The sequence below is a fragment of the Tribolium castaneum genome, chromosome 4, assembly GCF_031307605.1.
Source record: "Tribolium castaneum strain GA2 chromosome 4, icTriCast1.1, whole genome shotgun sequence".
Taxonomy (NCBI): domain Eukaryota; kingdom Metazoa; phylum Arthropoda; class Insecta; order Coleoptera; family Tenebrionidae; genus Tribolium; species Tribolium castaneum.
This window is the reverse complement of record NC_087397.1, coordinates 7,938,535-7,961,129: the sequence shown is the minus strand read 5'-3', so window position 1 is coordinate 7,961,129 and position 22,595 is coordinate 7,938,535. Positions and strand designations below refer to the sequence as shown.

At 36.4% G+C, this 22,595-nt stretch overlaps 2 protein-coding genes across 3 annotated transcripts in view; one reads left to right on the top strand and one right to left on the bottom strand.

Moving 5' to 3' along the window:
• The window catches only part of LOC663736 (neurotrimin), a 29,373-nt gene extending 17,694 nt beyond the window's left edge, over positions 1-11,679 (top strand). The window contains exons 3-10 of one of the 2 annotated variants that reach the window (XM_008203183.3): positions 1,725-1,932; positions 4,463-4,621; positions 6,739-6,867; positions 6,918-7,055; positions 7,847-7,996; positions 8,695-8,739; positions 9,197-9,253; positions 10,876-11,679. In XM_008203183.3, the coding sequence (XP_008201405.1) occupies positions 1,725-1,932; positions 4,463-4,621; positions 6,739-6,867; positions 6,918-7,055; positions 7,847-7,996; positions 8,695-8,739; positions 9,197-9,253; positions 10,876-10,994 (1,005 nt within the window). In that variant the 3' untranslated portion in view covers positions 10,995-11,679. The remainder of the gene's footprint in view (positions 1-1,724; positions 1,933-4,462; positions 4,622-6,738; positions 6,868-6,917; positions 7,056-7,846; positions 7,997-8,694; positions 8,740-9,196; positions 9,254-10,875) is intronic. The other variant, XM_008203184.3, reaches the window with a different exon arrangement.
• Positions 11,680-13,706: 2,027 nt separating this feature from the next.
• On the bottom strand, positions 13,707-22,595 carry LOC663748 (lachesin). Its single transcript, XM_008203187.3, has 10 exons — positions 22,451-22,595; positions 18,721-18,818; positions 15,927-16,134; positions 15,305-15,463; positions 15,087-15,215; positions 14,486-14,623; positions 14,260-14,409; positions 14,161-14,211; positions 14,059-14,112; positions 13,707-14,002 (listed from the first exon to the last, which is right to left on the bottom strand). The coding sequence occupies exons 1-10, from the start codon at positions 22,548-22,550 to the stop codon at positions 13,881-13,883; spliced, it is 1,209 nt and encodes a 402-aa protein (XP_008201409.2). The 5' UTR covers positions 22,551-22,595; the 3' UTR covers positions 13,707-13,880.

Here is a 22,595-nt window from a genome sequence, read left to right as displayed (position 1 = left end):
GATGCTTTCCAATAACTTATGCTCCTGCACAAACAAAAATTAATCATTTAAACAAAAAATACATCTGCAGTTGTAATCCAATACGCCATAATATACCTGGAAGATAGCCAGTAAAGAACAAACGAAATCGACGGTAACATTTTGCATATTCTATAACGGCAGCCGTTGGATGCGAAGCTAAGTCACGTAGCAAGTTTGTTTTAGGTCTCCGTTGCACTTATGTGTAATTCTTGTCTAGCTTCTTTAGATACATCTGTATAACAAGCCAAATATTTGTTACCAAAACGCAAAAACAGATTTCGTTTGCCTTAAACAATACAAACAAATATTTCAAAAAACAAAATGTTTAATCAAAACCTGACGTTGTTTCTGACGGCAGATACAAATGCAAATTAAACTGACAAAAGTGCTCGCCTTACCAATTCTCGCATTTATTTGTAAATAAATATAAAGTTAGGTAAAGTAAAAAGCTTATTGTTTTGGCCAAAAATTTAAACATTGTTGTCATTTGATAACATTGTTTTTGATCTTTAAGTAACGTTAATTTGAAAATTAGCCTTAGGATAAAGGTTTGTTCTAAAATTTGTTTGTACGCTTATTACATCAAAATGTAAAATACTCGTTTGATGTGGATTGAAATATTCCATTCACATAATTGTAAAAATACGCTGAGCATAAAAAACTTTTTTCAGTTCTGTTCGTTAATTTACAATTGTACAAATTGAGCAATAAACAAGAGAAATAATTTTTAAAACGGTTATTCCATTGACGCATTTATTATTTATTGACAACTGTGTCGCAGTAATTGAATAATTCGTTTCCATTTTAATCACAATACAAAATTGCTGCGTTAGAAGAATCGTTACCAGATAAATCGAAGTTTTGTTTGTTGTGAAAATAAAAAACGGTTTGGTATCCCAATTTTTACTGTTTCAACAACATTAAAAAATTACCGTAAAATATAAACTAAAATGTGAAAAGCACTTTAATGATTTTAGTTAAGTCAAATTACTTCCGATTTTTTTAACAAGAAAATAAAAAATTCGGATATAAAAAAAGAGTAGGTTTATAGAAACGTGACCACGTGAGCAAATTGAATTTTATTTGAATTTTCTATAAATCGGCTCTAATAGGTTCTCTTTATAGAGAGAACATTCAATTTCACTTAAATTTTATTTCGCGATTTATTTTACATTAATTGTCAGTGCAATATAAATGGCTACGTAATTCGAATTAATTTAATTCTGGATTAAATTTTAATCCGCCTTCTGTAAATGGAACCGTAATAACAGAATAATCCATCTATTCATCAAAATGTCTCAATATAAGCAGAAAAAATATAATTAGGTAAAATTACAATTGAGCTTTTTATTGCTGCAAACTCCATATGATAATTATTGGGACAACAATGTCCACACAGATGTGCTATGAGGGCGTAAGCTCCGATCCTCGCGGTTTTGGCGCCTATGGATGTATAAAAGAAAATAAAATAGTTATTTGGGGGAGAAGAGAAGGAGAAAGAAGTAGCTCGAAATTGAGATGAAAGGCAGGAATTTAATTCTTTTCCCTTTTCTAGCGACTGCAAAAAATGTAGATAAAACGAGGATTTAGAAAGCTAATAAATGAAAATATTTGCACGTGTGCGAGAGTCCAGGTCAACAACAAAGAGAAAATTCGTTAATAAATGCATATAATTTATAAACTTTTGTTGTGCTTTGTTCCAGGTGGCATGGCTGCGTGTGGACACCCAGACCATACTGACCATCCACAGTCATGTGATAACGAAGAACCACCGAATCGGTGTGACCCACAGCGAACACAAAACATGGTACTTGCACATAAAAGTCGTGCGTGAGTCGGACCGAGGGTGGTACATGTGTCAGATAAACACCGACCCCATGAAAAGCCAAATTGGATATCTGGATGTGGTCGGTAAGTCGTCGATAAAAAAAATGTACACGTAAAAGCTTTCCCTTTGCCCGACTTTTCCTTCTAATTCCCTTAACCTTAGTCAAAGCAAGATATCCGCGGCAAATTGTATACAAATCCTGCTAGAAGTAGGTCGGTCGGCCGTAAGAGGACTCTCGAGGCAAGTAATGAATAGCAAGTGTGCGAGATCTCCAGGAACGGATTGTTTTATTCCCGTTCTCGCTCTTATTTGCTGTTTGTGTGTTGTACGATTCACTCATCGTCTTGCCTCTCAGGAAAACTTCCCTCAGGACTTGTAATTCAATAGTATAATCTGAACAACAGACGCCGCTTCTCGTACGACAGAAAAACTACCTTCACACACTTTTATATTACATTTTCAAGGAGTGGTTTTATTTGAATAAATCCAGAGTGCATTAGAGTGTTTGGGGCGCTCGAATCACTCCGCAAACAAATTAAACCAAAAACCAACAATTGCCGCGCGCATTTATCTTATCAGGCCAATTCTCAAGATATAACAGAAACAAAGCCTACAATTCCACGTTTATTGGACTTCAAACTTAAAATCATTGCTGTGTTGGCGGGGATTTTTATAGCTGTTGCCGCGAAAAGATTGCACTCGACGAAATACACTGTTTTTATATCGTTTTAATCAACATCGAATTTCCTACAAACGGGTTTTATTACGTATAATTGCACGAGCTTGATTGCGATAGATTCTATTTCCCTAGGAGTAATCGAACAATAAAAAAACCGTTATGTACCTATCGCGTGTTCTATGTCAATTTAAATTTGACATTGGTGGATAAGAAAGCAATAACTGCTGTCTGAGAATGCATTTTTTCCCATAAGTATTTGAAATTTTTAAATGATGTTTCCGACGTTCGGAGTAATTTATTGAGCCATCGTCGGCAAAGTAATGTCTAGCTATGACAGCACAACTAAATTTACTTTTATTTTGTGACCTCTTCCATTAATTTGTCAATATTTTAATGTACAATTTCATTTTCAGCGATAATTGTTTTTGTTAAAAATATATAACTGTTTAAAGTATATTATTTCGCAAATGTTATAAATGTCAATATTGTAAAATAAGTGTTTTATTTCCGTTCCATGACCGGTTTTGATTTCAAGCTCATAAATAAGCAAATATCGGCATACAGCAAATCAATGGCACCTGCACTATTATATCTAGAAAGAGAGCATTTCTTATTTACGGCAGCGCAGCGGCACAGCTTGTGATTTGTCCTTTGAACGGAATAAGTAATACCGTCGAGATTGTGAATTTTTCTATCTGTGTTAAATTTAAATTACTTTGTGTTTAGGAATATTTATTACATCGCTGGATAAATTTGATCCGTTCCGTGGATCAAGTTTTTCGCTCCTACTTATTGATGTTTTTAGTTGTATGTAATATAAAATCTTAGGGATTGCATTTTGGTCCCTTATTTTGTACCGGAACGTGCCCCGACTTGACAAGAAGGTCAAGAACAAAATTGCCTCTTATTTGTCATCGTTTAAAAAACCCCAAATAGGTGCTCTTTCGCCAAGCTAACGCATCGTCAAGGCAATACTTATCCGCTTTTGTGCGGTTTCCGTTAATTTTGGGAGATTATTGGGGCGATCTAATTAAAACTCGTACTGTCCGTTTAGCGGATTGTTAGAGTTTAGTGCAACTTTCCAAATAAATTAATAATGAAATTAAGCGAAGCTGTTTTAATAAATGTGGGATAACAGACCGAAGCTAATCCGAGGACATCAGGTAAAACCACTTCTGCAAAAGCCACTAAATTTGCTACCGTAATAGCTGTCTCCCCATGCGTGGTTAGTGAGTCGGTCGTGTTTCAGCAACCACCTTTCCCCGCCATCCAATAACATGCAAATGTATGTAAAACAGCCATCAAATTACATAACACCGAATCATAGGACGTTTTAACATCACTTCTTGTGCAGCGCGTCGTATGTAACATTACAGGGTAGCTTATAACCGCCATCTAATTGCGTTACTTCTATTCCAAAACCCACATTTCCGCGGAGCGAACAGCACAATGTATTTATTTTCTTTATCTTCAAAGCGTTGTCGCTGATTTGCTTTTATAGAATTAATTACAACGTTAAAATTGTTGATCCACCAGATAACGCGTGTTGGAATGCTTGTACTTTCAAAAATCTCCACGCCATATCTGTTTATTACGAGCTAGAGATATGGATTAAAATGTTTTAAAGTTTTTCGGCTGAGCTTAGAGGCAATTTAAGTTGTTTAATTACCCCGACTGCCAGAATGATTTTATAAACCCTTTGTTTAAGAGATGTGCTTTTCTTAAATCTATTCGGATAGATTTGAGCTTACAAAGCCGATTATTTCGAACTTTGTCTATCTGGAAATAAACAGTTGTCTATCTTAGAGTTTGTTATATGCAAGTTAAATCTTGGATTGTGATGTTAAGTTGGATTGTGTTATTGTTGGATCTGCTTTGATAAAGTTGTTGAAGGTTGTATTTTGCAATAACCGAGTTTGTTGTTGTTCTTTTAGTGCCTCCGGATATCCTGGACTACCCTACGAGCACCGATATGGTGGTGCGTGAGGGATCCAACGTGAATCTTCGCTGTGTTGCCAATGGATCACCAGAACCTTCAATCAACTGGAGACGAGAAACCGGAGAGCCCCTCAAATTGTTAACGGGAGAAGAAGGTGATTACAAATTATAGCGAAAAGTCTGAACTAGACGTAGACATGATGAATGAGTAAATCGATTGTATTGTTATATTTTTGCGTTGTAAAGTGACGTTAACGAATCATGAAAAGGTTGAAAACTAAATTACAGTGCAGCGGGGAAAGTGGCTTAGCTGCATGTCTCGCTTTGGTTAATCGATTGGTTAATCATGGAGTATCCAATGGCTTGGTTATGAGAGCATGAAGGCATGAGTGTATTTTTCACACAATTACTAATTAATGAAAGTTCTCGGTAGGGTAGCTCCCGAATTCGGCGCCGCTTCCAGCGCGCATAAAGTCTAATATGTATAACGTTAAAAAATTGGAAACGGCTCGTGAAAAATGAATTCGCTCGTTATCTGCCCTGCTTTCTGGGTGTGTACCTATCGAGATATTAATCTCAAGTGCGGTGTATTGGGTGTGAAATTTCCGAAATTGCCTGAGTTCGGAATAAAGTTGCCATTGTTGAAAACATCGAAAGTTGAGCGGATCAAGTTCCGTCAAGAAAAATACACGTGAAGTGAGAGCAAGTGCGATTGTCACGCAAGAAAAGTCGAAGCCGAGTTTATCGAAAACTCGTAATAAAAATATGTAAATTTAGCAAGAGGCATAATGCAAGTATTTAGAAGTCACGTTAAATGACGAGGAAAAACGTGACGGAAAGTTCTGTTGAAAATTCAGAAGACACTTCGCTACTCTTCCATTGATTCACGCCGTTTGCAAACAAAAAAAGAACCATTCTTTATGCTCGGTCTCAAATGAATAATTAATTTCCATCATTCTTGCCTGGTTTGGGAGGCTTGCGCAGAAATCATATCGAGCCGAGATTTATCTCAGTCAGAAGCGGCTTTTCACGTTAATTGAAGGTCCTTCAGAAGCGCAGCAAAGCACACATCGCAAGAAGACACGTAATCGCCTAATGCGATAGCACAACCTGCCGCCAAAAGTGGCACAATCTTCTGAATAAATATACAAACTGCAGCGAAAAATATTTTGCTCGAAAATTTATCATTGCTTCAAAACGAGATCTCCAACGTGTCTTAACTACAAAACGGCCGGCATTACTCATGCCTTTGCCAACTTTACCTGCGGAATGTGTTAAACTTTGTGATGGGCGTGTAAACAACGTTACTCAATTTGCCTAATTATCTCATTTGCCATGTCTCTAAACAAAATCTTACCTAGGAAAGCAATACTTTTTTCAAATGACATAAAGTAAGTTTCATTCAGGGCTTTCCTCCTCTTGTTTTTGTAGTGCATTGACATTTCCTTTTATACGAAATTAAAATGTTACACAACATATAACATACATTCTAACTTTAACCTTTAGAAAAACGTATGCAGAACCTTGCGGTTAATTTAAAATGTCGCGAATATTAAACCCACTACCGCGATGTGTTCTTATTGTTTGTTTTTACAGAAGCAAACATACTTTTTATAACAAATAAATACTGACTTAAATGTTGTGATAAGATTCCTCGATTTAATTAAATTTGTAAGTCATAAAATTTTTAGTTGTAACATCAGTAAAACAATTTAAACATAATATCACAGATATATTGCTATTTTCTAGCAATATCCATCGCTTGATAGTGAATTTTGGAGCAGAAAAGAAGTTAAAAGGAGTATTGAAATTTTCTACCAAAAAACGAGAAATAATGACTATAATGACACGGAAAAATTGACAGCATAAATAGTTGAAAATGTTTTTTGTAATTTTCCGCCATTTTGATTCTTTAATAGGCATCTTAAAGCACTCATCGTCATCAAGTGCGATGTCATAATAGTCATTATTTGACAAAACAGTTTAGAAAAAATTTTAAACATTAAAAAAAATTATTTCTTTTTAAAATAATTTTTCGGGAGCGCGTCTTATGTTGTGTTATGTTATGCAAGATTGAACAAAATCTGAAAGAAACGGAAATAGTATCTACGAAGGTGCTTACTTACTGTACGTAACAATCTTTCATACCAATGGATCTTTAAATTTTAAATGTAATAATATGCAATTTTGGTGGAGGCGCCGGGTCAAAAGTCGGAACAAATTTATTATTTAACTCGCTAATTTTTCACAATTTGCGTTTTTGTGTTCACAGTGCCAAGTGTCGACGGTCCTGTGTTGAACATCAGTCGCGTGAGTCGGCAACAAATGGGGCCTTACCTGTGCATCGCCTCAAACGGCATTCCTCCATCAGTCAGCAAGCGCATCATGCTCATCGTGCATTGTAAGCAGTTTGAAGCGTTCACCGGTCCATTCTCATCAGATCTTTTCCAGTTCCTCCAATGATCTGGATTCAGAATCAGCTAGTGGGAGCATACGAGGGACAACAGATAACACTCGAATGCCACTCGGAGGCTTTTCCGAAGTCTATTAACTACTGGACCACTGATAAAGGCGAAATCGTTCCGCAAAGTTAGTACTTTTTTATTATTTCGCTGTGTAAAAGGAAAACGTGTTGCTTTTTAGATAAGTTTCTCGGACAGGTCTGACCGTTGGTTTGTTAAGAGCTAAAAGCACGATCACAACTTCCGTCTATGGATTTCACAATTTTTTTCTCGTCCTTTATTGTATTATTGTCTTTTCTTTTTCTCTCTTTTTTTTAATTACGCTGCCGGTTTTACCCTCATTTTCGGGTTTTGTCTCCGGATTTTTATTACTCTTTTTATTAACGAGCCCAATGACTTCACATTAATTTTGGCCTCTCGGGGGCTCATAATTTTATCAATTCGATACAACACAGCCGACGTAAAATATCACACTTGTGGTCCCACTGTAATTAAAATATACTACCTACCACTTGTTAGATTTTTTAATAACAAATCAAACAAGTTTTCGTTGCTTCTCCATAGACAGCGATTTCAAAAGGGTGCTCTGTCTTTGTTATAGTGATGTTTCTGGTTGCTACATATTTAGAAATAATTTGGACAGATTTACGATCCCGCTTCGCTATAAACCCTCATTTGTTGTCATGAAACAAAAAATATTTTGTTCGATAAATATGTGCCAAGTGGCGGCAATAGCTCTTGCGTGAACCTTACATTCGCAAGTATCAGTAACAATAACGTGGCAAATTGGCCGTCAATCGATGTAATACGGTAGTGACGCAATTGAGTCAATATTTTTCATGCTGAAAATTCCGGTATTATAAATTATAATCCAGATTTTATACCCGATATAAACCGTAAATTATTCCGTATTTTCAGGTGGAAAATACGAACCATCGTACTCGACGAACGGCTACAAGATCCACATGAAACTGACCATACGGTCGATAACTCCGCAGGACTACGGGAATTACAAGTGTGTATCGAAAAACTCTTTAGGCGATACGGACGGAACGATACAAGTTTTCGGTAAGTTGATTACGCTGATATTTCGAAATGAATTTTAAATGATTAGGCGAAGAATGAACCCAAAGGGGAAACTTATTCTTAGTCTCGTTTGAAATATTTCAACTTTGACTAGCGAACCGGGGAATCGCGTTTTATGCATCAAATACTACACTAAAGTCTTCTTTGATAAATACAAATCTGTATTGCTAATTACACACTTACTTGTAAAAATGACTCGAAGCACTACACTTCAGGACTTAATCTTTGATTTAAAACAGTATGGAAACTAGAGCGAGTTTTATTTTCAATTTGCAAACGTGCTGATTCATGTTTTGTTGCTAAATTTGCAGTTGAAGTCAGACTGGCGGAAAATAGTGGAAATTGTTGGCAAATACTTGCTCTAATTATTGCGTGATTGAATTAATCTATTAAATCCCCGTGGTTTGAGAGATTTTGTTTTATCTTTCACTGATCAAGATTGATTCAAACGCGTTGGTGATTTTACTTTAGTCAAATTTAATTTCGAATTTTATCGCCATTTATTGCAGAAAAAACACGATAGTGTAATTGCGATGTGGGTTTAATCAGATTAGTATGCTGTAATATTGGCGATAAAAATTTTATTGGGAAAATTTTCGGTGTTAATGCTGTCCATAAATGTAGAAGCGTCATATTTCGTATGATTGAGGAATGTTAACTGGAGTCTATATTTTTTACAGCCATACCTAAGCCATCAAAACTTTCGAATGGTTTATCAAGGAAAGGTGAGTTCGTAACATTTAACCCCGAAAGTTGGAAGGTACGTGACGTAATTTATAAAACTAACCCGGCTCTCTGTGTCGGTAATTTATCGTGCGGTGATGCGTATTTATGTTCCATACGTCCAACGTTTCCTCGATTAATTAACCGAGTTATTAATAATGAGTGAATAAATTGCGCCGAGGCGTGTAAAATCCGTCCAAGATCCGGCTTTAAGAAATCTCGGTTTAAAGTTCGCGCCGACTCTTGATTAATATACAAAAGCTCAGCATGGCGCAGACTGTCACGATTAACAAGCACGATTCCGCACTTCCCAGTCACTTACCAGCGAATTTAGGTGGAAACGTCATGTTAACATGCAATTTCATAATTTATTTCACTTACAAATCAACGCCGGTTACGTTTTATAAATTATATATTAGGACGGGATCGTTATTAATTTTCGCCGTTATGTTACCACAGGCAAACTTAAAAAGAAACCCAACGACGTCATCGGAGAACTGGAAAATATCGCCGACGGTGAGTAATCAATTGCTCTAGAAAATTATTCATATTGCAATGAATATTTCGTGGATCTTACGAACTTGCTTGTGGTCCCTTACGTATACACGGGAATGACCATAAATAATAGATCGGCCCCGACCACAAACCGACGATTTTCGCGTTATGGTGCGCCGCAAAACCACACTCTTTTATCCGACAAAGTAAAAAAACTCGAGATTACAAGCTTACCCCGTTCACGATTTTATCACATAATGCTTGTTTACAGACATCGAGGATAATACTTTGAGTTACAGTTGTAAAAGACCCCCTCTTCATGTTAAATTTTTAGCAGGAAAAGATAGCTCTTTCGAGTTGATGTCTTAAATTATACAAGACCGCCGACAGTTCAGTCAATTATTTGAAATATCCAGCTTTTGATCGAAGCAATTTCTACGAAGAGACATTTTTCAAAACTTTACTTTAGCATAAAACAGTGTTTTTTACAAAAAAATTTATTACCTAGTAAACGCTACCAAAGGAAATTTATTTATACTGCGCAATATTTACCTTCCGAGACAATTTTATGAATATTAAATTTTTTGTGAAACTGATAAAAACAAATCATTACTACGTCGCAAAAAATATAAATTGTGCATCATTTTAACGCAGTTTTGTTACACCAAACCAAGCGATTAAACAAACTGAAATAATCTGTGATTCTTTTAGAAAACATCGCGAAGCGTCACGCTGTAAATGCAACTGAATTTATCACTTGAAATCTCACTTTAAATTTGAACCCTTCAGCGAATGTTTCGCTAATAGGTGTTTTCCTACTTCTAGCTCGGTTCTTCACAACGTTGCATTCTATTAAAGCAAACTTGCAGCGAATTTCTTGTTTCCGTATCTAATTTTAGTAAAGCGGTAGACTGCATCACCAGTTTTTGTAACCATTCAAATGATCTACAACCAGACGTTCGCAGTAAGCAATTAAAACAGTAATATTGCGGTATTACACTTTTAATATTGTCAATTTATAGTTTTCTGTCTTGGAAACAATAAAGGTGCTTGCAGTCGTTGTCTGTAAACATTAATAGCCACCATCTGCAAATATACAAGTTGGAACTACACTTGCGAACAAGTTTACGATTCAAAGCAACTTTGCACATCGCAAGGATAACAACGATTCTTATCTTTTTATCAAAACTCCTGCAACAAGACGGAGTAATATTTTCCCGGCTTTCTATATAATTAAAGCTTGTTGTTCGCATTCATAAATTTTTTCCCGTCCTTTTTGGCTGTTTTCCTCTCAATCCAAGCATCGAAGCTTGATGATTTATGGGAGCATTGGAGCACATGTCTTTTAATATCTGTCGCGTAAGCCCCGAGATTGATTCGAAATCAAAGCCAGCCCATTACTCCTGTTTCCGCGATCATGTTCAGCCAAAATTTCAGTTTTAATAAAAAAAAACGCGCGAAGAGCTGTTTCAGATCGTTCCGAGTAATTTAGCGGCAACAAGGGATGATTGATTGCAATGCGCACTTGCTTAAGCATGGAGCACACATTAATAATTTAATAATTATTCCAAGACAATGTGTCCTTGATTGGTGATGTGTGAGGACGTGTCGTGATTGAAATTAAGCTGTCGGGTTTGTTTCAGGGTTGGACGACCAACCGGATTCCTTGTTCCAAGAAGAGGAGTACGGTTCCGGGGAACGTGCAAAAACCGGACTTATCTTCGTAGCTTTTTTAGTCGCGCTGCCTTTGGTCCTACAATAAATCTTACTCATGTTGTGCTGTGTACAAGAGAAATCTCAAGATTAACGCTGAAACAAGATGTGTTGTTCAGACGATGAATTTCTCTTCCTTAACTATTTTTTATATGCTTCCCTCGCTACAAGTGGTTTTAGTGATAAGGTCCATTTGGGGCACATGTGGCCGGAATCATTGTTTTTTTTTCTCGCATATATCATACACATTTGTCAGACAGTGCGAATGTCTGTTAGTGGCTGCGACTGATAACTGTATTCTTTGTAAGGTAATTAGTAAGCAATAGCGCTTTAGAAATAAAATTATTGGCAGTATGTATAATAATAGGTGGATTGAATGCAGTCAGGGCCCCATAAATATGGATTACAAGCGACATGCAAGTACTTAGTGTAGCAAAGTTATGCACATACTAATGATAAAACGAATTTTGACAAAGGCCAATCACTGGCCACAAACCTGGTCTCTCGTTGAGCTTCTCGTGGCTATAGATTCTGTCTCTGTGTTTAAATAAAAACAAATTTAGTGTTCAAGAGTCTGAAAGTCGATATGCATATCCTCAATCAACCGAGTCAAATGTTTCTTCCTATTTAGGTTGTTTATTCTCTTTGTGTATAAATAACGAGTATGTGAATAGCCGTATCATTCCATTTTGTATTGTGAAAAACTTGCTACTAAAATAAAATAGTTTTCTAAAGAGTCGTTTTATTTTCATCCAATTTATATTCCGCCCTTGCAATTTATCTATAATCTTGCTGCGGTTTGATTGTTTAGCGTCAGTTTTAATGGACCGCACAATAAACCGATTTATATGTATAGGTTTAAAAGGCAGGATAAATTTCATTAGCACTCCCGGAAATGCAGCACTTAGAATCCTTGGCACGCGTATTCGAAGGAACATAACGATTTGGCAAGCATCCCTTAGTAATATCGGTAAAAGTTTTGGTTTATTTTGAGTCGACTGTTGATCGTGTTCAACACCCGAAATGTCACTGTAATTATAAGGGAACACAAAAGGTACATTCGTGCAGATTTAGTTTTTGTCATCTACATTACAAAAGGTATTATCGCAATGAGGTGCCGCGCTGTTATTTCGAATCGTTAGATGTTATCACATCAAAACGTGTAGGTTGTTTCCGGGCGTTATTGTCAAAATACATGTCGTCGGCGACGTCTTTATCTCAAAGAAAATATTTTATTAATATGCTAAATCGAGCTGCGCTCGACACAATTTAGCGATTCCTCCTATTTTACAAAGGCGTTTCGAACAATATCGTAGCAGAAAAACGCCACGATTAAAAGGAGCGTGAAATTTATCGTCAAATATACAAAACGGGCGGATTTAGAAATTTTGTGGAAAAACTACCCAAAAAGCGGTGTAATTTACTCCTCGATCTTTTTTATTGAATTCGGGAGCACGCAAAAATGTGGTTTCCTAATCTGTTCGTAGAAAACCTGACTTATTAATTACTATCGATTTCTATTCTACCGTATAATTTTGACGGAATCAATGCAACGTGGAAATGGAACTGGATTTTTGTTGCACGAAAATAATAAATAACATTTATGTGGACGTAACAAAGAAAATTTTGAATAAAAAAATGTCCCTAACTCCAAGCTTCACAAAGCTGCATTCAACCCCTGTACCAAGATTAATTTCTATTTGTTAACTTACTCTCTGTTTGTGGAATGATAAAATGTTTTCGTGTTGTCTGTAGCCGCGCTATTAATTATGTACGAAACTAACAAAAAGTACAATTAATGGGGTCGATGCGAATAAGGCTATTGGTTTTGATTAACGCGATATATATTCATGAGAAGTCCTTGACAGGATAATTGGAGGCGACCCGATCTCAGCACGTTTCTCAGACTAACGTTGCATTGGTGGTTTGTAACATAACAAAGTCAAACTTTTCCGATCCATAAAACACTAAACTTCGAAACGAAGGCTGGTGCAAGGTCCTACCCTCGGTTGCGCTGCCTGTAGCAGCATACAAATTGCATGTAATCACACTGACGACGTTTTTAATAGCTTTGCGCGAAGTGTTAACTATGAATTCCCGCTTTCTTTCTCTTCTAATTTATCTGTTTTTATGGAGAAATTTGCATATTTTTTCACAGCGGCAACCATTTAAAAAACTTTATTAAAATTAATTAGCCGGCAAATAACCACAATAAAAGAGAATTTTTCGATTATTAAAGCACACAATTCGAACAGATTGCGTGTCACGTTCTATTTGGCAATGTAGCACATTTATTTTCTCGACACAATAAAAGTACGGTTGTCATGAAATGCTGCAATACCGAAAGTTTTCAGTAAAAATAAATAGACGAGACATTTCGTTAATCGGAGTTTCAAATAATTATTTTTACGCGAGTGAAGTAACTGATACGAAAGGTGCCCATTCTGCCTAAGAGAAGATGGGATAAATACGTAGAGCGGAGGGAAAAGATACAGCGAAATCATCAATAAGATGATGCATTGAATCGTAATCGAAGTGTGCGATCTAATCTTCTAATGACTGTGGTTTCAACTCAATGATCTCTCTAATGACTAGCTTACACGCTCGCCTATAGAAGACACGTTTCAAAGGATGCGTCTTATCAAACTTGGGTATATTCACGGAGTTTGATTTCTAATAAAATGCATAATTAGGCAGAGCAAACAAAATAAAGAATGTCGATTTGGATGTGGTGTGGGGAAAGGTAAGCATTTCAAACAGGTTGTTATAAAAATTTTATTACCACCTATGCTAAAATAAGCGTACAAAAATAGCCCTTATATCTAAGTCCGTAATGCGATGAAACTTTCAGCAAGTTAATTTTTAACGTTAGTCTGTATAACTCAACGCTACATACATCTCGCCTTTTGAAACTTTCTTATTGAAACACACCACATTAAATGAATGTGATGCAGTATAGAAGCACTCGTAACCATAGAATTGTAAGCAGTTGCGAGACATCAAGTTGATGAGCGCAACTGTAAAATTCATCTTCCAGATATAGCAAGTCGGCGCGGTCTGAAACATAATAAAATAAACTTTGCTGAAAAATAAAATATTTAATCGATTGTTACCCTTCTCTGTGGAACCTATCTGATAAGTTATATCATTCGCTACTTTCTTCGAACCTGAAATTACTTACATTTTATAAATAGTTACGAAAGCACAGTTTATACCTTTGCTCTTGACATGAAACGAGCTATTTTTCAGTGCCGGGTTAGAAATTCCTGAAAAGTAAATTTTTTATCCGAATCAATAAGAAATAAAGGTCTTACTATAAATATTTATTGTGCCTTCCATATCACCCAAAGAATTCTTTGATATGCATTTATAGATTCCGTAGTCTAGTGGTCCCAAATGATTTATGGTCAATTTCATATGCACTTTATACCCATCCTCGATAATTTCGGGCACATATTTAACACCTGAAAAGTCAAATTCATGAAAGCAAAATTGTGTTAACTCGCGAAACTTCAATTATTTCAGCGTTTGAGAACCTACTGTGTGGAATGATTTCTCCATTATCCCTAGTCCAGTAGTTGATGGATTTCGGATATGCTTCGGAATGGCATTCGAGAGTGATCTGTTGATCGTCATATGCCCCTACCAATTGGTAGCGAATCCACACCGACGGAGAAACTGTCAGAAACAGAATTTTAAAGCCAATATGGCAACTTGGCTCTAGTGTCTGTTTATTGATTTTAAAACTTGTGCTCGTAAACAATAATTATTCAAACCCGGAATAAACTTTTACCAAGTGTATTAAAAATTTACAGTTCACTAAGTTTCAAGGTGCGACGAAACACTTCAAAACGAATTTTAAATTAACTAAAACACTTGATTAAAAATGTATTAATTTAAATCAAAATTCTGGTTTTTATGAATTTTTAATGCCGTTTTCGAGTTAAATCTATTTAAAGCAAAGCAATCTAATCTAGCTTAATCAAGTTCATGTAGCCGTTCCACTCCGAAGTGTAATATTAACACCATCAATCATAATTTGTCACCAAGGCGGAAGCGTCAATTAGACCGATTAATTGCCAACATGTGTGCACTACTCAAGTTGGAGAACATGGAGTGGAATTACTGGATTTTTACTCACACTGTACCACCACCATTATTCTTTTGCTGACGGAAGGAGGAACGCCGTTCGAAGCGATGCAAAGGTAGGGTCCCATGTGCTCTCTTTTAATTTTTGATATGTTGAGTGTGGGGCCACTAGTACTCGCAACTGAAACAAATGTTTCGAAATTTCCTCTGAAGAAATCGTGGCACAAAGTAGGCAAAAAAAAAACGGTTTCCCCTTAGACATTTGCTTACCCTCGCCCCCCACACGCGACGGTATGAGTTGTCCGTCTTCTCGTTTCCACAGAATTGAGGGTTCTGGCGACCCTTTAGCGACGCATCGCAGCGATACGTCGGCCCCTTCGTCGACGACAATGTCGGCGCTCGTTGAATGATCCAGAATATCAGGCGAGACTAAAATCAAAATCCAAACAGTTTTCATTTAATTGGACGAGGATAAATCACGCCATGAATGGTTGAAACCCTTGGCTGTGCGGATGTCTCCCGGACGAAATATATAGTCTACAACCGACAAAGGCAAATACTCTTGGAGAAAAAACAGCTAAAGTTACATATCCTGGAACGATCGTGATCGGACCGCTGCATCCTTTATTTTAAAACTTTGAAGGATGAGATAAGGATTTTATTTGGTGCGGTGGGTATTGGATTTTTGTTTCCGTTTTCAAAGAAGCAAGACGAGAAATGAGGTCTAAACGCTGAATAGCGTCGTTCAAATCGAACTTTGTTTCGGGATTCGCTCGAATTTTACGACGGCATAAACCCGAAAGCCTTAATTGCACGAAGTGAATTTTTATTTTCTGATATAAATGCGTTATGATTTTTTATTACCCTAAATTTAATTAAAGTGCCGCCTCACCTACGACGTCCAAGTAACAAATTTGACTTTTCATCGGGTCGGTGTTAATCTGGCACATATACCAGCCCCTGTCATTCTCTCCCACTTCTTTTATGTGAAGATACCACGTTTTCAGTTCACTGTGTGTTACTCCAATCCGGTGATTCTTTGTAACGACGTGATTATGAATCGTAAGAATAGTTTGAGTGTCCACTCTTAGCCACGCTACCTGAAACAAAAACACAAAGAACCCTAATAATGACAATTATAACGCAGTTCCAAGGGTCTTCAAATTTGTTTTGTCCCATTGTAAAGTCGCCCCTGCAGAAATTTAATAATGCCGTTGTGACATTTTCTAACGCGATTAAATAATATTACTACATACGTATGACATTTTAAGGGTGGTATTAATAAAGACAGTAAAATGGAGGAACCGTAAGGGTTGCCGTAAAATATCACAATGCGTAATTTAAATATAAACTCATATTGTAGCGAAGAAAGAAACCCAACACATGCTATGGCACACAATATGAAAATTGGAGCGGTTTCAGCATATTAGGTCCTTTGCTATGGCATACGCACTTTGTATAAAATTTTTAATAAACGGTTTCTCCCTTGTTCCAATTATTTTGTTAAATCTTAAACGAGCCGTGTAATTACCCGTTGACATTTTCAGCTCTTTGTCTTGTAATTTATTTTTAATTACTTACTCCTTCACTCACTTATTATAATTACACAGCCAAGTCTTAAGTGTATTAACTTATTTATCACAGTTAAAAAAACTTAATCAATGCACAACTGAAACCGCGACAAATTAAGGCGCTTAATTCGTCACAGCGAAAAAACTTAATATTGTAAAGAGACGTCGAGTTGTGAAGCCGGAAAAAATGTGATAGCTTCCGAAACTCGCTAAAAGTTTTTCTAAAGAATGCCGTGGTTCTATTCAAAGAAATTTTAAATTTATCGGAACAAATATCTGAATGAAAATATCGAATTACCCTCTTTCCAACAGCCAGCTGCTTCAGAATTGTACAGTTTTACGTTCACGCTTAGATAACTTAAAAATTCTCCGAAACTCTCTTAAACTTCCACCCAGACATTTTATTATATTCGCAGGTGATCAAAACTATATAAGCGGAGGCTTGGATACCAAAAGACAAATTGCGGACATAAAAAACTTTTACAATGGTTTAGCAGTTCGTTTCACTAATCAAATAATCTTAAAATAATAATTCTGATGAGGAGAGCCATAAAGAGAACGTTTTGTCTATATTTCAAGGAAGTCAGGCTTATGCCAGCTTTTACGACCGCTGCTTGATGGTTTCCGCACTACATGCCCTAGTCGTCATTGAAAGATAGATGACATTTGATTAGTCATGATCGTAACTTATGCAAACTGCACCGGAAAGAAGTTTCAAAGCTGTCATGAGTCATCGACGTTTTGCTATTGAATTGTTAAGCTTTTAAGAGTTTCATATAAATGATGCAGAAAGCGCTTTTAATAACATTTTTGTCATTTGTGTTTAAAGAGAAATTTGAATTGGAAAAGCACAAGTGATCATTAAACCTGTGTTGTTTTAAACTATCGTAAAAAATTTTGGTTATTGTAGAACAGCTCACGCTGAATGAGTCTAAACAAAAGAAAGTCGTAATGATTTCTGGAGTAAAATTTAATATGCTGAAAGAATCAATCAGGATAATGGTGGGTGATTAAATTAAAACTCGTCTGAATTACAACAAAAGCACAAACTCGATGATGAAGGTGAGAGTACGAAATGAGTCAGCCTTGGAGTCAATGCAGTTTTTAATCTTTGCGATTGGAAAAGTTGCGTCTCGCCCGCTCTCATTTCTTTATTAAAAAGAAAATCTTTTGAAATTGTTATCTGAATTTATAACCGTCTATTAAAACGGTCTGTGAAAAAGTTAGTAATGAAAAATCCACCATGATTTATAGCCACCAGCATCCAGACTTTGTAAGTTATCCGGTCATAATGACAGCTGCAGCGACACCGAGTCATTATTCTGCATATCAAACTCGAACAATAGTGATTGTGCGATACAACTCAAACCGGCTGACCGGAAATAATGCAACATAGGTGGGTTCGAATGCGTCTGTAGAGCAGATAGGATTTCAGGCAGCGTGAACTGACAACTTGCTCAAACATAATACTGCAAATCAAAGCTGGTGTATTCTTTCTGCAAATAAAGTGCGCGAAACACATCCGCAATTAATACCCCGGCTTATCGCTGCCAATGCCATCATCACATAATTTCTATGGAAATATTCGCCGGAAAAATATTTGATCGCAATCACGAGTTAAAACACAAAGCGGAAATTAAAAAAAATACGTGGTCGAAACGCTGACAAAGCTTTCATCTCAAAATTAATTCCCAGCGAGTGAAAATTCAACTACAGATACAAAAGAATGTGCATAATGGACCAGTTTGCAACTTGGGGGTAATAAACTTCGTCTTCGGGCTTAGACACATATTGTAGAGAGGAAGCGGAAACGTCGCTTGTGACCATCATGGGAGGATAACGGCGAGAAGGAAACCAGACGGGAACTGGAGTTATGGATACGTATCTCCCTGCTGAGTGTCCACAGGAACTGTTCCATTATTGCAAACTTTGTTATTATTGAAGACATAAACTCGCCTGAATTATCAACTCCCTGGTGTTGGGTCAGTCAACTTTAGCCGCAATATTTTTCAATTTTCAAATCGAAGTGAGACAGTTCGTTTCGTTACCTTGGGGCATAATATCGACTGACCGACTGGGATTTTAATTACGGAACGTTATCGAGGCATACTCTACCTTATAAGAGCCGAGATTCTCAACAACGCAGGCTAAGATGGCTTCACGCCCTACGGCGACGGTATTATTAGGAATGGGTTGACTAAACTTAGGGCTCTCTGCAACAAGAGAAAAAGATAAATAAAACCTATCAAATTACCCTAAAACTTGATCTTTATACGTTCATAAAGTGCCAAATAAATTTCGAAACGAAATTAACTTTGAATATAAATATAAGTGGTATCTTAAAGCGCATTAGAGAGAACCTATTATTTAAAGCAGTATCTACTTGAGCAGTTCATTCGGATTAGCTCTCAATTGCGAATGGAAACCCGGAGCTGACTGCGATACTCACTGCTAATCAGCTTAACGAATTTATTGTTTCCCACGGTGAGATTTACCTACGGAGGGAAGAAACAAACAAACTTATTATTGAGGGAAAAGGCAGGGACTCTTACGGCCACCGCCTCCATTTAAATAAATTAGAATAGCGTAATTATTTCACAAGTGCCCTACAAACTCCATCTAGAATATTATTACTTCAGCAATCAGCGCCAGCGTGGCCACAATCATGCAATAAAATTAATTAAAAGCTTAATTGCTACTTAAGTTGCTATACAAAGGACGCACCGGAAATGTAGCAGTAGTTGTACGAAACGCCACTTTTAGAACAAAAGACTAGATTTCATTTTTCATGTCCTTGACAAAACAACACTTTGGCGATTGCCATATGTTGCAGTTCCATAAAATTATTGATGCAATATTCTCCATAATAAAGCAAAATTTCTCAAAGTCTTGGAAGATTATCCGAGACGGGTTAGAAGTTCAAACGCGAGTTTTCTTTTTTAGTTGTATCTTTATATAGCAAGCAAGACTATCATAATAGTGTCAAAATCACGTTTTAAGAATGTGTGATAAAGCAACGTATAATGGATGAGTTTTCACGGGCGTGCTGGTGCCAAGTTTGGTGTCTTTTGTCAGTCTTCATTTTGGTAACCTCTTAAGAAATAAAATTTGTATTGAAACATTATCGAGCTCCAATCTTATTGTTGCCTTCAAACAAACAAACATGTTTTGAGCGATATTAGTATACGTGTGTATATTCTCAATACACTTTCATAGTACAGAACGACGTATTGATCGCAATACTAGTTAAACTAATGGTAAACATGTCAAAGATGTAATCTGTTCTGATCGGATGGTCTGCCTCGATTTATACATTAGTCTGACAGCTCCGGAAAATCAGCTCCTTCCACCCCTAAAACGATGACAATACGAATCGAACATCATCGCTGTTAATAGAAAGCACGTGACCGCGAAGACATTATCGGCAACCGTTGTTAATTCCGTTACATAAAGAGAGGACGCGATGGATTAAGTCAGTTTAAATTGGACGAAACGCAAACGACTTCCTTGCTTATAAAATCTACTAGAGAACCGCCGCAGGTTAAATACAGACTAAAGTATCTCCAATTACAACATATTCTCTGTTATTAGCCTCTTTGCATTGCTAATGAGACTCTTGGGGAAGTAAAATTGCAGTTGAGATTAAAAACTGCGCTGCCGTGGTTTGGATTTTGCCTTTAATTTAAATGGAGCACAATGGGAACCCCTTTGACTTATTGCTTTGTTGGTAGAAACCTCATAACAAGAAAGATCCTTCGGGAGAACCTTAACAATCTTAACATTACTATTTCAATCCTATTGTTACCCTTGGCTACTAACTGATTTCAAATAAAGTCAAATGTTGTAGGTACATTGTATCCGCTTACAATCGAAAGTTTGAATTTTCCTTCAACGAAACAAAACGCAATTCGTCCACACTGGATATAAAAAATCGACACGGTTTCCCTCTTCGACGACAAACAAAAATCTATTATGCGCAGAAATAACTACTAGATTTGAAGTACGTTTGCAGATCTCCCTAAATAAATAAGAAAGTTTCTTGTACTCAAATTCGATATTTTCTGCTTATGTCATTTTTAATGTGAAAACGATCGCATCGCAGGTGTGCGTTATTTATCTCATTCGATTCTAAAAGTGTTTTCATGTAAAGAGTCCATCGTTTCGAACTTTATACTTAAAAAATTAACAACTAGGTTAAATAGAATAATGACATTTAATAGACAGTTTTGTAACGAAAATAGTTTTTCAAATTAATTATTACATAGTGCATTTGCTAGTAACACACACAGGAATTTGTTAGTAATTAAAATATAAATTTAGAAATTCGTACGCTCTCTAGCCCGGCGCCTCCACCATTTGATTCTTCTACATGGCTGCTTTGCTTAGTACGTTCTCCAAACATGTTTACGTTCATCAACTGACTTCATTTGCATGTAATCCATTTAATAATTGCCAGTAAAGTCAGAAATGGGTAAAATTAGCAAAGCAACGGCAATAATTCGCTTCAACTTTCTGTATCCAAGGATCAAGAAACTGCCTTTAAAACACCATATTTATGTTTACTTGAAAAATAAATATTTAATGTCTGATCCTGCATTTAAAAAGTTTTAGCCAAAGTTTTAAGCTTTCGTGTGACTACCTCTGTTAAGAACCGTAAATAATTGAGAACCATGTAAAAAACTGAATTTTTCTTCGCAGACGCGTTAAATGATAATTAGCGTGGATTAATTGATTATAATCCGGATCCAGTGTCTATAATTAATTTTTTTTGTTAAAGTTAAGGTTGACCGCAGATTTCCGAGCGCTGTTCTTGTACCCGCCAGCTATGCGACGTTCTAATTGCAAAGAGTACCCTCATTGCTGCGCTGCGTTTGGAGAAAGATTTAATTATAAAGTATGTCTTAATTAAATACTCAGAGAAATCGACGCGTGCTCTACCAACTTTACCATCCGCCGTCTAAATTTATTTGCTTTTATCAATCGTGCTCTCTAATTTGTTGCCTTTGTCGAATGATTTACAGTTAGAGCCATGGCGCGCTTCATTTAGATTTAATAAACAAACCAACGAGGAGAGTAATTAAACAACAATTAAATATTAAAACGAAAGGAAAGGATTAACAAATACAGGCAAATGTCTGATTGATTTCACATAGTCTCTGCAATTTAAAATCCCGGAAATTAACTTGTGTGATGGCAAATGTGCAGTAAACTTAGTAATTGAGTTTTTGTACAGGGTTTTAATAAGCTGCTGTAGTGGTTGAAAAGGTAATTTTTTCTCTTGTGATTTTGATTAAAACTTCAAAGCGACAAAAATAATAATGTTTTTTCCGGCTACAATGAAAAAGGGAAGTCGAATGAAGACTCGATTTAAATGAGATTTTTCGTCGAAAAATGATTTCAAATTCAATAACGCAAATCCTCATAAAGTTTCAATTTATATGAGGTTGACATTGAATAAACATGAAACCGTTTTTATTTGCTCGATACCTCTATTTGAGAAACGTAAATATCTCATGTATTTTACCGAATTAGGTAAACAATCTCACTAACGCATATTGTAAATAATATCTCCGTCGAATCAAAATTTATTTGCGTTTAAGTAAAACAAAGATTGAATTCTAGAACAATTTTTCTTATTATGCAAATTGCGTGATAATTTGTAAATACGCCGATAATGATACTTTTTGGTGGAAAAAATAATTTCGAAGCCATTTTGCATCGAACTCACGCAATAAAAAGGAATTAGTGGCATGACATCCCCGAACAAATTTTGATTAAACTATCTAAGTTTTGGGCGCTCGTGCAAAAAATGATTTTGTGTGCTAGATTTCTATCAAAAGCATACCCAAAAGTTTCGCTGAGACCGTGTGCGGGAGCAATAACACTAAAACAGTGGATACTCCGAGTAGCACATCGATGCGTGTCTGGGCCATAGGGAACAGCATTGGCCTCCTGCAGCATGTCGACTGACGCCGCCGTCCCGACGCTCG